Below are 15,459 nucleotides of genomic sequence, written 5' to 3' on the forward strand. Positions count from 1 at the left end.
GTAATGTCCGTAAAGATGATGTTGAACAGGTAGAAACACTGGAAATCCTTTCCTGACGAGGGACGTATTGAAACACCACAACGTTCCCCACCCAGTACGGTCTCTGTGTGTACATGGTGCTGAGCTTCTCTTTCTGTTCCAGCGAATCCGAGTCCCTGAACTTAGTGGGTGCAAACAGTAAGTGAACACACCGTGAGCAAGATTCAGTTGATAACACACATGTAAACCTGAGCTTCACATCATTCAGCATATAATTCCACACCCTGATCCACAACGCGTTAAGTATATAACACAAAAGCTGATTCAAGCGAATGATTCTATTGTGCTGTTCGGTAAGTTCTCAGAATGCACAACATTAGTAGTTGTTGTTCACAGAGAAGATTATCGTAGCATATATGGGATTTAAATGGACACGGGGTGGTAATCAGATTGCAAAACCAACCCGAGCAGTAGCGGGTTCAGGCAGATGTTGGGGATTATATCGAGGAAACAGCCAGAGGAAGTGGATGAGGCAGGCGCAGTCGATTACTTCAAAAAGCAGCTGGGATGCGTTGATGGAGTGAAAAGGCCAGAAGGGAAATGGGCCCATCACAGGAAATTGTGACCATCTCGGCGGGCACTGTGGTTGGCATTGACTCGTTGGGCAGAACGCTCTGAATTTGGACTCTATTGCTCTTTGAGATTGTCAGTAGATGCGCCAGGTATCAGCGGAGAGACATAGACATCGTGTGGAAGGTGTTGTTAATGGGGAATGCTTGGTCCCCAAGCCAACTGCTTCTCTGATACAGGGGATGACGATACTATCATATTTGCAAACTAATCGTACTCTCTCTGACACACTGTCTGCTTGTTGTTTAATTCACAACATCACCAGCAGGTGGAGGTTTCCCGAACCGGGACCAGGATGTAAACAAGACGACGATCAACAATCGTCAGTCAGAATCAGAATGGACAAAGGTATGATACGTTGGGATTTCTGAATTAAACTTTTGTCGCGTTTGTACACAGCAGTTCAGATGAAACTGACACAGGCGCTAACAGGGCAGAGAAAATTTTCAAGCAGTGTCATTGATCCCACTGGTAAAGCGGCTTTGTGTAATCGATCAATCGAACAGTTCCAGTGCAGGGACCTGACATCAGTAATGGTCGAATCACTCCGCTCACCAGGCATAGCTTCAGCTGGGTGAAAGGAACAGAGGCTCCTGATTCAGGTGGTTTTGAGTGAAACACAGACGGGAGTGCGACAGCGGTCTTGTGGTTATGTAAATGTTCAGGGTCAGGCTCCGTTTCACCTCTAGACAGGCACTAATGTGTAAGACATCGACAACTTTCACTTATAAAACTAAACGCCAGATGATAGGAATATTTCCCGGTTTTCAGAGATTGTGTGTTAACACAGCATTTCAGGTTTTGGTTGGAAAGCTACCAACTCCCCCCGGGTTTTTATTGGCTGCTGCACAAAGGAGAAGAGGGGTGTTTCGGAAATCTGTTTTCTGTAGCAGAGCGGAGATCATTGCCGGTGTTGGGAATGGCTGAGGATCAGGAGGCAGCTCATTGTAGATACATTTGAGGTCTGCTTCGGGGTTTTAATACCGAAGTGAATGTCTGGGCTGTGGAGAAATGGTGAGCCTGAGTTCTACATATTTCCCTCTTGATATACTCTTCCCAGGATCCCTGCTGGGAAAGCCGGCATAACCAATCACCAAATGTCCCTGTCATCTGTAGACATTGTGATTGTGCTTAAATCTGTGATTCCAGCTGTAATAAACGATGTGACAGCCTGGAAACCTGTCATTCGGCCCATCTAATTCTTGCTGATCTAAATGTCTGAGCTTGCCCCATGTTCCTGCAGCCTTTCCCAAATTTCCCTTGTAAACTTCTTCTATCCTTTTTACTGCCCGCATGCTGCCTACTTTGTAATTTTATTAGTGTTTGCGGCCTCCTCTGTCTGCGCGTAATTTATACCCATCAGACACCACGTGAAAAATGCCCCTTTGGTCCCTTTTAAATTTCTTTTAAAAGACTCAAGTCTCAGACTCCACTACCCTGGGAAAAAGAACATGACCCTCTCCACTATCTATGTCCTGGATTATTTTATGTTCACATACATGTGTAAGGTCACCCTTCAAGCTCCTGAGCTCCAGGGAAAACTGTCCCAGCCGAACCATATAACATAAAAACAACATCCTACTCCAGTACCGTGGTGGTCATTCTCCACTACACTCTTTCCAGCTTAATCCCCTCCATCCTATAGATTAGCAACTACAACTGCACACAAAGCTCTCTAAGCGAGATTTTGCATGGTCGTTACATGAGGATCATCAGGTGGGGATAAGGAGGGAACCGGGGGAGCGGTCAGCATAGTTCTCCAGGTAATGGTCAGCCTGTGACCCAGGGAACCGGACGATGTGCCTCTCAAGGGAATGGTCAGTCTGTGACCAAGGGGACTGGACATTGTGTGACAAAGAGATTAGAGAATGCGTGATCCAACAGAGTGAACCATGTGTCATCCCGTTGCTGGTCTGTGTGGGACACAAACTACTGGACACTAAGTGACCCAGGAGAATTTAGCTTGTGGATGATAAATACAGTGATATTTCCCGGTATCACCGGACACCGTCGCAATAAGATCCCGTGGTCATCCTTCTTTTCAACTGCTGTGAATTCAGTTATCAGTATTACTATGTCTATCCTGTTATTTTACTGGGAGTGAATGTGTCCAGTCACCGGCTTTTGGGATGGTCACCTGGCAGGATATACGGTTCATATTACCCAGCACAGTCCCACTCCAAATCTGGTCAGCCAGAGTCTCAGCTCTATTGCAATCTGAATCAGCTTTGCTCATAAATCATACTGGTGTAACCTGCAATTCATCACTTATTTCAGTTGGGAAATTGAAACGAGCAGCGATAGGACTGAAGAGGATTTTATCAGGCGGATCATCGAGGGAAGATGATCGGGACACGGGAAGCAAGGTACCAAATCAGGGTCAGATTAAGAGCAACGTCCCAATGGAAAGTGGTCCCGCCGCAGAGGAGCAGGAGCAAATTCAGCCCGGAGACAGTGACGTCAGCGACACCGATCAGGACCCTGGAACCAGCACAAGTGAGGCGACCCCCTGTCAGCTCGGAAGCTCATTGAACATGGAATTGTCAAGTGCCCAACAAGGAGCAGGTGAGTGAAATATGAGGGTGAGGTGTTCACAGAATATGGCAGGGCGGAGGGTAAAGGTGAGGCCTTGTTGGAGGGTTGTCAGACGAGAGGGGGAATGTGTAGGTGTGGTACTTGTGGTGTAGTGGGCAGCCGTTACCCCACTGCAGTAAATGTACTACCTGCTGTGAGGATTTCTAGGATGTGTATTAGAGGAAATGCAGCTCTCCAGATGAGAAGGGTATTTCCGGGTTGTGAATCCGGGGAAATGTATTCGCCAGGATGGAAAGAGTACCTCTGGGAAGTGAATATTATCGACAGTCCCGACATTGATTGCCCATCCAGAATTGAAATAGGTGAGTGGCTGGGATGAGGGATGCACTGGTTTGCATTAAATGTGGTCCTGCTATTAACCTAATGCCCAGGATATTGCGGATTCGGTTTTAAGGCCAGTGTTGGAGATGGGGAATTAAACCGTTTTTGTGTCTGTGAGCAGGTTCAAGTCATGTTTTTTGTTTTTGTTCAGTTGGGTGAGAGCGGTGGAGACGAGCAATATCTGAGTTCAAGTCTACATTTTCCTTTTTATGTTCACAGAGCCAGAGTTTACAATCTCCGACCTCCTGGCAGAGGGGGAGGAATACCGACTGTACCAACTGACAAAGTTCTACAGAGACAGACTCCAACAAGCGATTGAAGAAAAGGTTGAGAGACTCGGTATAATGTTGACAGAGGCGGGACATTTCAGTAGAGAAGAAAATGAAGTGAGTTTATTTAATGTATTGTCACCGAACTGCTGGTATCAGAGGGAATAGTAATCAGTATTAATATCCTGCACGTTCTAGCAGTCCTACATGGGAATTGAGACGTTGATCTCTGACTTGTCTCTCACAGATCTGGTTTCAACTGTTAATGTGGGGAGCTCTGGGAACTACAGGTTCAGCATCACCTTTTCTTCTCTCACCTGCTGTATTTATCAGTGTGAAATAAGAACAGTGGCTGCATATCTGGACTTTGAACAGGCATTCAGTCTGAAACTGATTTGAAATCTTGGCTGAGCCGCCGAGCAGATTCACCTCATTTCATTGATACAGGATGAATATGAAACAGTCAGATTGTAAATTGGGCCAACCGGCTTCACTGTGGCACTTGACGGAGGGAAACCTGCTGACCACATCCGGTCTTGGCAACCGAAAAAGAAATCTGATAACTTGTTTAATATCTAACTAATGGAGACAAGATTACACCATTTCAGGTCACTGTCCCTGGAGCACACACACAGTGATTGTCTTGTCCTAGATCTGACCTATTCAGCCATGAGTGGTATTAGAAAATCAAGTGCGTTATACCCGTGAGTGAATCTGTTCTCGTTGGGATTCATTGGCGCTCTATGTTATTAATCAGATAGGCATCAATGTCTCAGAATAATGAACATCATTCCTCTTATTTCTCAGAGCAATGACCTAAGCCCATCCATATTCAGTTGCATCATCAATTACCTTAATTCCATTATCGCTGTATGTTGCTTGAAGATTATTCGACGTGTAATTCATAATTCTTCAGTTAATGAGGGAGCCCAAGCCCGCATTCAGGAAGTGATAACCATTTTACAGCATGAGTGCCAGGCAGTAACCATCTTCATCATGAGACAGCCGCACTGACATTCCTTAATATTACATAGAAATATAGAACCACAGAAAACCTTCAGCCGAGTACAGGCCCATCGGCTCACAGATTTGTGCCGAGCATGTCCCAAACTTAGTGATTACTAGGCTTACGTATAGCCCTCTATTTTACTGAGCTCCACGTACATATCGAAAAGTATCTTCAAAGACCATATCATAATCACGTCCACCAGCGTTGCCGGCAGCCCATTCCACGCACTCAACACACTCTGAGTAAAAAAACTTACCCGTGAAATATCCTCTGTACCTACACCCCAGTACCTTATACCTGTGTCCTCTTGTAGCAAACATTTCAGACCTGGGAAAAAGTCTCTGACTATCCACACAATCAATGCCTCTCATTATCTTGTACACCTCTATCAGGTCACCTCTCATCCTCCGTTGCTCCAAGGAGAAAAGGCCGAGTTCAGTCAACTTCTTCTCGTAAGGCAAGCTCCCCAATCTAGGCAACATCCTTGTAAATCTCCTCTGCACCCTTTCTATAGCTTCCACACCCTTCCTGTAGCGAGGCGACCAGACCTGAGCACAGTACTTCAAGTGGGGTCTGACCAGGGTCCTATATAGCTGCAACATTACCTCTCAGCTCCTAAATTCAATTCCACGATTGATGAAGGCCAATGTACCGTTTGCCTTCTTAACCACAGAGTCAACCTGCGCAGCTGCTTTGAGTGTCCTATGGAGTCGAACCCCAATATCTCTCCGATCCTCCACACTGTCAAGAGACTTACCTTTAATATTATATTCTGCCATCATATTTAACCTACCAAAAGGAACCACTTCACACCTATCTGGGTTGAACTCCGTCTGCCAGTTCTCAGCACAGTTTTGCATCCTATCGATGTCCCGCTCTGACAGCCCTCCACACTATCCACAAAACCCCCAACCGTTGTGTCATCAGCAAACTTACAAAACAATCCCTCCACTTCCTCATCCAGTTCATTAATAAAAACCACGAAGAGTAACGGTGTCAGAACAGATCACCGAGGCACTCCACTGGTGACCGAACTCAACGGAGAATATGATCCGTCTGCAATTTCACTTTGCCTTCTGTGGGCAAGCCAGTTCTGGATCCACAAAGCAATGTGCCATTGGATCCCATGCCTCCTTAATTTCTCAATAAGCCTTGCATGGGGTACCTTAACAAATGCTTGATGAAATTCATAAACACTACATCCACTGCTCTTCCTTCATCAATGTGTTTAGTCACATCCTTCAAAAAACTCAATCAGGCTCGTAAGGCATGGCCCGCCCTTGACAAAGCCATGCTGACTACTCCTAATCACATTATACCTCTCCAAATGTTCCTAAATCCTGCCTCTAAGGATCTACTCCAACAAGTTACCAACCACTGAGGTAAGACTCATTGGTCTATAATATCCTGGGCTAATTCTATTCACTTTCTTGAATAAAGGAATATCATCTCATCGGGCTTAGGCGGAAGAGGGCAAGGCAAGGTAGGTTTAGGCTTCAGTTTTTCCTGTTGTTTGAGGAAGGGGAAGAATGAGTGTGAGGGCAGATTGTTGTTCTCGGTGTCGGGTGTGGGAGGCCCTGTAGTCTCCGAGCCTCCCAGACGTCCAGATCTGCGCCGGGTGCGCCGAGCTGCAGGTCCTAATGGACCGTGTTAGGGAGCAGGAGATGCAGCTCAATGACCTTGGTCTGGACAGGGAGAGTGAGGTGTTGATAGAGAGGAGTTACAGGCAGTTGATCACACCGGGGCCACGGGAGGCAGACTGGTGGGCCATGGTTAGGAGGAGGAAGGGGAAGAGTCAGGTACTAGAGAGTAACGCAGTGGCTGTACCCCTTGACAATAAGTACTCCTGTTTGAGTACTGTTTGTGGGGGGCGGGAACAGCCTACCTGGGGGAATCGACAATGGCCGTGCCCCCGGCACTAAGTCCAGCCCTGTGGCTCAGAAGGGTAGGAAAAGGAAGAAGAAGGCAGTAGTAATAGGGGACTCGATAGTTAAGGGGTCAGATAGGCGATTCTGTGGATGGAGTCAGGAGACCTGGATGGATGTTTCTGATCCCTTCCAAGATATCATGAAGTGGGAGAGCGAGGAGCCAGAGGTCGTGGTACGTATAGGTACCAATGACATAGGTAGCAAAAGGGAAGAGGTCCTGAAAGGAGAATATAAGGAAGGCAGTTGAGAAGAAGGACCGCAAGGGTAGTAATCTCGGGATTACTGCCTGTGCCATGCGACAGTGAGAGTAGAAATGGAATGAGGTGTAGGATAAATGCGTGTTTGAGGGATTGAAACAGGGGCAGGAATTCAAGATTCTGGATCATTGGGACCTCTTTTGGGGCAGGTGTGATCCTACAAAAAGGACGGGTTACACTTGAATCCTAAGAGGACCAATATGCTGGCGGGAGATTTGCTAAGGATACTGGGGAGGCTTTAAACTAGAATGGTTGGGGGCTGGGAATCATTTTGAAGAGACTAGGGGAGAGGACGCTAGTTCACAAACAGAGAAAGCTAGTAGACAGTGTGTTAGAGAGGCTAGGCAGGTGATAGAGAAGGGGAGCTCTCAGACAGAAGTTGTAGAGGAGAAGGAAGAAAAAGATAATAAAGTTGATTGCATTGTTAGGGATAAACAGAGAGGAAGAGGTGGAGAGTTTCTGAAATGCATCTATTTTAATGCAAGGAGCATTGTAAGAAAGGTGGATGAGCTTAGAGCATGGACTGATACATGGAAATATGTTGTAGCTATTAGTGAAACATGGTTTCAGGAGGGGTGTGATTGGCAACTAAATATTCCTGGACTTCTTTGTTTCAGGTGTAATAGAGTCGGAGAGACAAGAGGAGGAAGTGTTGCATTGCTTCTCTGAGAAAATATTAAAGCGGTGCTTTGGCAGGATAGATTAGAGGGCTCGTCTAGGGAGCCACTTTGGGTGGAAGTGAGGAATGGGTCGGTGTAGTAACACTTTTAGGGGTGTATTATAGACCACCTAATGGGGAGCGAGAATTGGAGGAGCAACCTTGTAAGGATATATGTAGTGAGCACAAGGTTGTAATTGTGGGAGATTTTAATTTTCCACACATAGACTGAGAAGCCCACCCTGTAAAAGTGCTGGGTGGATTGAAGTTTGTAAAATGTGTGCAGGATAGTTTTTTAAAGCAATACATAGAGGTACCGACTAAAGAACGGGCAGTGTTGGCTCTCATTTTAGGGACTGAGATATGTCAGTTGACGGACGTATGTGTTGGGGAGCCCAGTGATCACAATACCATTAGTTTCAGTATAATTATGAAGAAGGATTGGACTGGACCCAAGGTTGAGATTTTTGATTGGAGAAAGGCTAACTTTGAGGAGATGCGGAAGGACTTAGAAGGTGTGGATTGGGACAATTTGTTTTTTGGGAAGGATGTAATAGAGAAATGGAGGTCATTTAAAGTTGAAATTTTGACGCTATTGAATCGTTATGTTCCTATTAGGTTGAAAGGAAAGGTTAAAAGTTTGAGTGCGTCATGGTTTTAAGGAATATTGGAAACTTGGTTCGCATAAAGAGGGAGATCTACAATAAATATAGGCAGCATGGAGTAAGTGAGGTGCTTGAGGAATATAAAGAATGTAAAAAGAATCTTAAGAAAGAAATTAGAAAAGCGAAAATAAGATACGAAGTTGCTTTGGCAAGGAAGGTGAAAATATATCCGAAGGGTTTCTACAGTTATATTAATAGCAAAAGGATATTGAGGGATAAATTTAGTCGCTTAGAGAATCAGAGTGGACAGCTATGTCTGGAGCTGAAAGAGATGGGGGAGATTTTGAACATTTTTTTTTCTTCAGTGTTCACTAAGGAGAAGGATATTGAATTGTGTAAGGTAAGGGAAACAAGTAGGGACGTTATGGAAACTATGACAATTAAAGAGGAGGATGTACGGGCGTTTTTAAAGAATGTACAAGTGGATAAATCTCGAAGTCCTGACAGGATATTCCCCAGGACCTTTAGGGAAGTTAGTGTAGAAATAGCAGGGGGTCTGACAGAAATATTTCAAATGTCATTAGGAACGGGAATGGTGCCGGAGGATTGGTGTATTGCTCATGTTGTTCCATTGTTTAAGAAGTGTTCTAAGAGTAAACCTAGCAATTATATGCCTGTCAGTTTGAAGACAGTGGCGGGTAAATTAGTGGAAAGTATTCTTAGAGATGGTACATAGAATTATCTGGATAGACAGGCTTTGATTAGGAATTGTCAGCATGGATTTGCGCGTGGAAGGTCATGTTTGACAAATCTTATTGAATTTTTTGCAGAAGTTACGAGGGAAGTTGAGGTTAAAGCAGCGGATGTTGTCTATATGGACTTCAGTAAGGCCTTTGACAAGGTTCCGCACGGAAGGTTAGATAGGGAGGTTCAATCGTTGGGTATTAATATTGAAGTAGTAAAATGTATTCAACAGTGGCTAGATGGGAGGTGCCAGTGAGTAGTGGTGGTAACTGTTTGTCAGATTGGAGGCTGTTGACTAATGGTGTGTCTCATGGATCTGTATTGGGTCCAATCTTGTTCGTCATATACTTTAACGATCGGGAAGATGGGGTGGTAAATTGGATTAGTAAGTATGCAGATGATACTAAGGTAGGTGGCGTTGTGGATAATGAAGTAGGTTTTCAAAGCTTGCAGAGAGATTTAGGCCAGTTAGAAGAGTGGGCTGAACGATGGCAGAAGGAGTTTAATGCTGATAAGTGTGAGGTGTTACATGTTGGTAGGAATAATTCAAATAGGACATACATTGTAAATGGTAGTGCATTTGTAAATGGTAGGACATTGTAAATGGTAGGGATTTGAATGCAAGAACAGTGTGATCTAGGAATAAGGGTGCATAGTTCCCTGAAGTTGGAATCTCATGTGGATAGGGTTGTGAAGAAAATTTTGGTATGTTGGCCTTTATAAATCAGAGCATTGAGTATAGGAGTTGGGATGTAATGTTAAAATTGTAGAAGGCATTGGTAAGGCTGAATTTGAAGTATTGTGTACAGTTCTGGTCACCGAATTATAGGAAAGATGTCAACAAATCGAGAGAGTACAAAGAAGATTTATTGAAATGTTACCTGGGTTTCAGCACCTAAGTTACAGGGAAACGTTGAATAAGTTAGTTAATAAGAGAGTGGCAGCTGTGTGGAATGAGCTTCCAGTAGAAGTGGTAGAGGCAGTTTCGGTATTGTCAGTTAAAGTAAAATTGGATAGGGTTATGGACAGGTAAGGAATCGAGGGTTATGGGCTGAGTGCGGGCCAGTGGGACTTGGTGAGAGTAAACGATCAGCTGGGACTAGAAGGGCCGAGATGGCCTGTTTCCGTGCTGTAATTGTTATATGGATATATCCGCAACCCTCTAATTCTCCGGAAACTCTCCCGCCTTCATTGATGATGCAAAAATCATAGTCAGATGCTCAGCAATCTCCTCCCTCGCTTCCCACAGTAGTCTGTAGTACATCCCATCCGGTCCAGGCGACTTATCCAAATTGATGCTTTCCAAAACCTCCAGCACATCCCCTTTCTTAATATCTACATGCTCAAGCTTTTCAGTCTGCTGCAAGTCATCACTAAAATCACCAAGATCCTTTTCCATAGTGAAAACTGAAGTAAGGTATTCATCAAGTACCTCTGCTATTTCCTCCGGTTCCATTCATACTTTCCCACTGTCCCACTTGATAGGTCTTATTCTTCACGTCTTACCCTCTTGCTCTTCATATACTTATAGAATGCCTTTGGGATTTCCTTAATCCTGCCCACCAAGGCCTTCCCGTGGCGCATTCTGGCTCTACCAATTTCCTGCATAAGTTCCTTCCTATTAGCCTTATAATCTTCTAGATCTCTAAAATTACCTAACTCTCTGAACCTTTTATAAGCTTTCTTTTCATCTTGACCAGATTTACTACAGCCTTTGTACACCACGGTTCTTGTACCCTACCATAACTTCCCTGTCTCATTGAAACGTACCTACGCAGAAATATCCACACAAATCCATACAAATATCCCCTGAATATTTGCCACATTTCTTCCGGACATTTCCCTGAGAACACCTGTTTCCAATTTAAGCCTCCAATTTCCTGCCTGATAGCCTCATAATTCCTCTTATTCCAATTGAACGCTTTTCTGTCTTGTCTGTTCTTATCTCTCTCCAATGCTATTGCAAAGGAGATAGAATTATGATCACTATCTCCAAAATGCTGTCCCACTGAGAGATCTGACCCCTGACCAGGTTCATTTTCCAATACCAGATCAAGTACAGCCTCTCCTCTTGTAGGTGCATCTACATATTGAATCAAGAAGCCTTCCTGAACACACATAACAAACTTCACCCCATGTAAACCCCTTGCTCTAGGGAGATGCGAATTGATATATTGGAAATTAAAATCTCCTATCACGGCAACTCTGTTATTATTACATTTCTCCAGGATCTGTTTCCCTATCTGCTCCTCGATATCCTTGTTTCTATTGGGCGGCCTATAAAAAGCACCCAGTAAAGTTATTGACACCTTCCTGTTCCTAACCTCCACCCACAGAGACTCACTCAGACACAGACAATCCCTCCATGACGTCCACTTTTTTTGCAGCCGTGACGCTGTCTCCGATCAACAGTGTCATGTCCCCACCTCTTTTGCTTCCCTGCCTGTCCTTTCTGAAACATCTAAAACCCGGCACTTGAAGTAACCATTCCTGTCCTTGAAACATCCAAGTCCCTGTAACGTCATATCTCCAAGTACTAATCCACGCTTTAACCTCATCCACTTTGTTCACAACATTCCTTGACTTAAAATGTTCTGTTGTCTTTACACATCATAAGACCATAAGGCATCGGAGCACAAATGGGTCATTAGGACCATCGATTCTGCTCCGCCATTACATCATGGGTGATTTACTCTCCCTCTCAACCCCATTGCCCTGACTTCTCCCAGTGATCTTTGCTGACCTGACTAATCAAGAAGGTACCACCCTCTGTTTTAAATATACCCAATGACCTGGTCTCCGCAGCTGTCAGTACCAATGAATGCTAACATTTTGTTTTTGCCTTTCCTAACATCGACTCAAACTGCAAGAAACACCGCACTAGGTCTCCTGAGACAGTTTACAACTCTCAAAAATAGTCTACGTCGTCATTATTTCTGCGAAAGTGTATGGCCATGTACTTCCCTATACTAAATTCCAATTGCCACTGATTTGTCCATTTTTTCCCATCTGTGCATGTCCTCCCTGCTTCCCTCCCGATATCTTCGTAACGTGCGCAGTCTGGGCCGTAAAGCATCAAAACATCAGCATAATGGAAAAAAAGAAACTATCCCAAAACCAGCCACTGTAGAACACCTCTAGTCACCAAATCCACCAAGAAAACGCCCTATTTGTTCCCATTTTGTGCTTCCTGACAGTCAGACAAATTCTGTCTGGAGGATAACATGGACCCTCTATCCATACACTTGTCTTTCTTGTCCTACTGTCTTGTTAAATGGTGTTATGTGCGGCACTTAGTCAAAGGACCTCGGGGAGTCCAAGTAAACAGCTTGCTCGGACTCTCCGTTGTCGACCTGGTAAGTTGTTCTCTCAAAAACTTCCAACAGGTCTGTCAGGCAAGATCCCTTCCATGGATTTTGGCCTTTTTTTTATCATGTTCGTCCAAATACCCCGAAAACTTATCCTCAATAATCGACTGTTGACATCTTCCCAAATACTGATCAGACTAACTGGCCTATAATTTTAAATGGTCGGTCCTCCGAAACCATTCCAAAATCTAATGATTCTGGAGGGATCATTATTAATGTCTCCACAATCTCTTCAGCCTCTTTCAGAAGCAATCGAGTGCAGTTGGTCTGGACTCATCTATCTTCAGAACTTTCTGCTTCCCGAGCACCTTCTCCTTAATAATTGCAAATACACTCACTTCTGCCACCTGACATTCTCAAATATCTGGCACGTTCTAGTGTTTGTTACAGTGAAGACTGACGCAATATACTTACTAATACTTTCTGGCATTTCCTTCTCCCCTGACAGAACCTCTCCACTGTCGTTTTCCAGAGGCCCAATATGCACTTCCCTCTCTTTCACTCTTCATATATCAGACGGACCTTTTGCTAAACTATTTTACATTATTCGCTAGTATACCTTCATATTTCATATTTTCTCTACTTACGGCTTTTTAATTGCCTTCTGTTGATTTGTAAAAACATCCCAGTCCTCGAGCTTTCTTATATATTTTGTAATATTCTGTGCCCTCTCTTTTGCTTTTGTGCTGCTTTGACTACCTCGTCAGCCACGGTTGAAAATGCTCCCGTTAGAATAATTCTTCATCTTTGTGATCCTTTGTCCTGCACCTTCTGAATTGCTCCGAGAAACTTCAGCCATTCCCGCTCTGCCATTGTCCCTGTTAGTGTCATTTTCGAAGCTATTTTTGCCCAGCTCCTCTCATGCTTCTGCAATTCCTTTATTCCACTGAAATACTGATACATCTAACTTTACCTTCTCCCTCTCAAACTGCAGTGCGAGTTCCTTTATTTCATGATCACTGCCTCTTAAGGGTTTAGTTACCTAAAGCTCCCTAATCAAATCTTGTGCGATACACAACACAAAATACAGATCCGCCTTTCCTATAGTGGGCTCAATCATAAGCTTCCTTCAAAAGCCATTTCACAGGCATTCTACAATTTCTCTGACACAGGATTCAGCACGGAACTGATTTTCCAAGCTACCAAAGACAACTTTATCATTCATATTTTTACAGGCGTCTGCTCTCCCCCATTGTAATTTGTAGCTCACATCCCGGCGACTATTAACAGGCCTGTATATAATGTCCATCAGGGTAATTTTACCTATGCAGTCTCTTAACATCTACATCGTCCAGTCCGATATCACCTCTTTCTCAGGATTTTCATTTTTAATGACAACATAGTAAACCCTACCCCTTCAGCGACCTGCCTATCCATTCGATTCAATATTTATCCTTGGATGTGAGCACCCAACTATGAACTGCTTTCAGCCATGATTCAGTGATTCCCAACATGCATTATTTTTTGCTCTCTCGCTCTCCCCTCTCTTCTGTTCTTCTTATCACATCTTGTTGAGGAACTGCTGCACATTGACAAATCGAGTAAATTAATCACATTGCATCTACTGCAGGGTGTCAGTGAATCCTTAATCTTACACAATATTGATTTAGAATTTCCTTCAGTTCCTGTTTCTCTATTAATGACTGAACACGGTAAGGATGAGACAGCAGGTCAGTGCCTGCATCCGTTCTGAAGCTAGTAGGGCCATGAACATATATTTTCCTCAACATTCTTCATGTCTGTCCATCTGCTCCATAACAAGTTCATTGTTTTCCTTTTGTAGAAAGTCACTGAACTGGCAGAGAAGGGAAACCGGGCAGAGAGTTCCAGACTCCTCCTCAGTTTGGTGATGGGCAAAGGCTCCCGGGCCCGGAGGGCGATGTGGAAATGCTTTGTGACTTTGAGGACTGAGTTACCGAAGTTGGACAGAATACTGAGGCAAATACAGGAGAAAGGTATGTTTAAAAAATACACTGAACACAAAGGTACGTTGAAATAAATTTTAGTTATTTAATTATTTTTGCTCTGTTTCCATGGATGTTTTTTTAATATATTTAAACAGGTCCTGATCCACAGGAATACATGAACATTGCCCAAGGGTTATTTGAGTTACCTACTCAACTGATAGGTGAGTGATGAATGCACAGTTCAAATCACGCCTCAAATGCTAGTCTGGGACTTCGTAAAATCTGGGAATCAAAATTCACCTTTAATCATTCGCTGATACGAGGAAATCTGCAGCTGCTGGAATTTGAAGGAACACACACACAATGCTGGTGGAACGTAGCAGGCCAGGCAGCATCTATAGGGAGATGTACAATTCGCTATTGACCTCCACAGAGATCGTCTGGCATTTCCTTTTCACCTATTACTGCATCTACATCATCATTTTTCAGCGGTCCGATATCTTCTTTTTTATTCTTTATACATCTGGTAAAGAGAAAATACTTTGGTACTTTTTCTTATATTATTGACCACTTGCTTGCATTTCCTGCACATTCATGTATATCTAGGAGCATTTATAACATAGTTGCCTCCAACACGACCCACACAGTAAATTACAGGCACCTACAAGTCTGTGAAGAAAACTACTCACAATTGCTGTAAATTTACCCCATCTCACCTTAACCAAAGGCCCTCTGGTATTAGACACTGGACTTATGTAAAAATAAACAAACTAAATAAGGGCTGTTGACTCAAACTCTTATCTCTCAAACTTGTACACCTCAGTCAGATGTCTATTCTACCACCAGAGTAAACAAACAAAGTTTATCAGACCTCTACTTGTAGCACATGTCACCGAATCCAGGCAACATCCTGATGAACCTGATCTGCAGCCTCTCCAATCCTTCCAAGAGCTGGACAATCATAAGTGAACACAATACTCCAGATGCACCCAAAACCATAAGGTCCAGGAGCAGAATTAAGCCAATCGGCTACCTGAATTTGCTCTGCAAATCCTCTCAACCCCATTATTCTGCCTTCTCCCAGTAAACGTTGATGCTGTTCCTAATTAGGAACCTATCGACCTGTATTTTAAATATACTCAATTACTTGTCTTCCTCAGCTGTCTATAATAATAATTTCACAGATTCA

The 15,459-nt window shown here is 43.8% G+C and overlaps 1 protein-coding gene across 1 annotated transcript; it reads left to right on the plus strand.

Annotated features, from left to right (window-relative positions):
- The first annotated feature begins 409 nt into the window (after positions 1–409).
- Positions 410–14,750, plus strand: LOC132387163 (uncharacterized). Its single transcript, XM_059959516.1, has 5 exons — positions 410–957; positions 2,887–3,174; positions 3,745–3,911; positions 14,147–14,318; positions 14,426–14,750. The coding sequence occupies exons 1-5, from the start codon at positions 693–695 to the stop codon at positions 14,497–14,499; spliced, it is 966 nt and encodes a 321-aa protein (XP_059815499.1). The 5' UTR covers positions 410–692; the 3' UTR covers positions 14,500–14,750.
- Positions 14,751–15,459: the final 709 nt, after the last annotated feature.

This window comes from Hypanus sabinus, unplaced genomic scaffold (genome assembly GCF_030144855.1).
Source record: "Hypanus sabinus isolate sHypSab1 unplaced genomic scaffold, sHypSab1.hap1 scaffold_1582, whole genome shotgun sequence".
Lineage (NCBI taxonomy): Eukaryota > Metazoa > Chordata > Chondrichthyes > Myliobatiformes > Dasyatidae > Hypanus > Hypanus sabinus.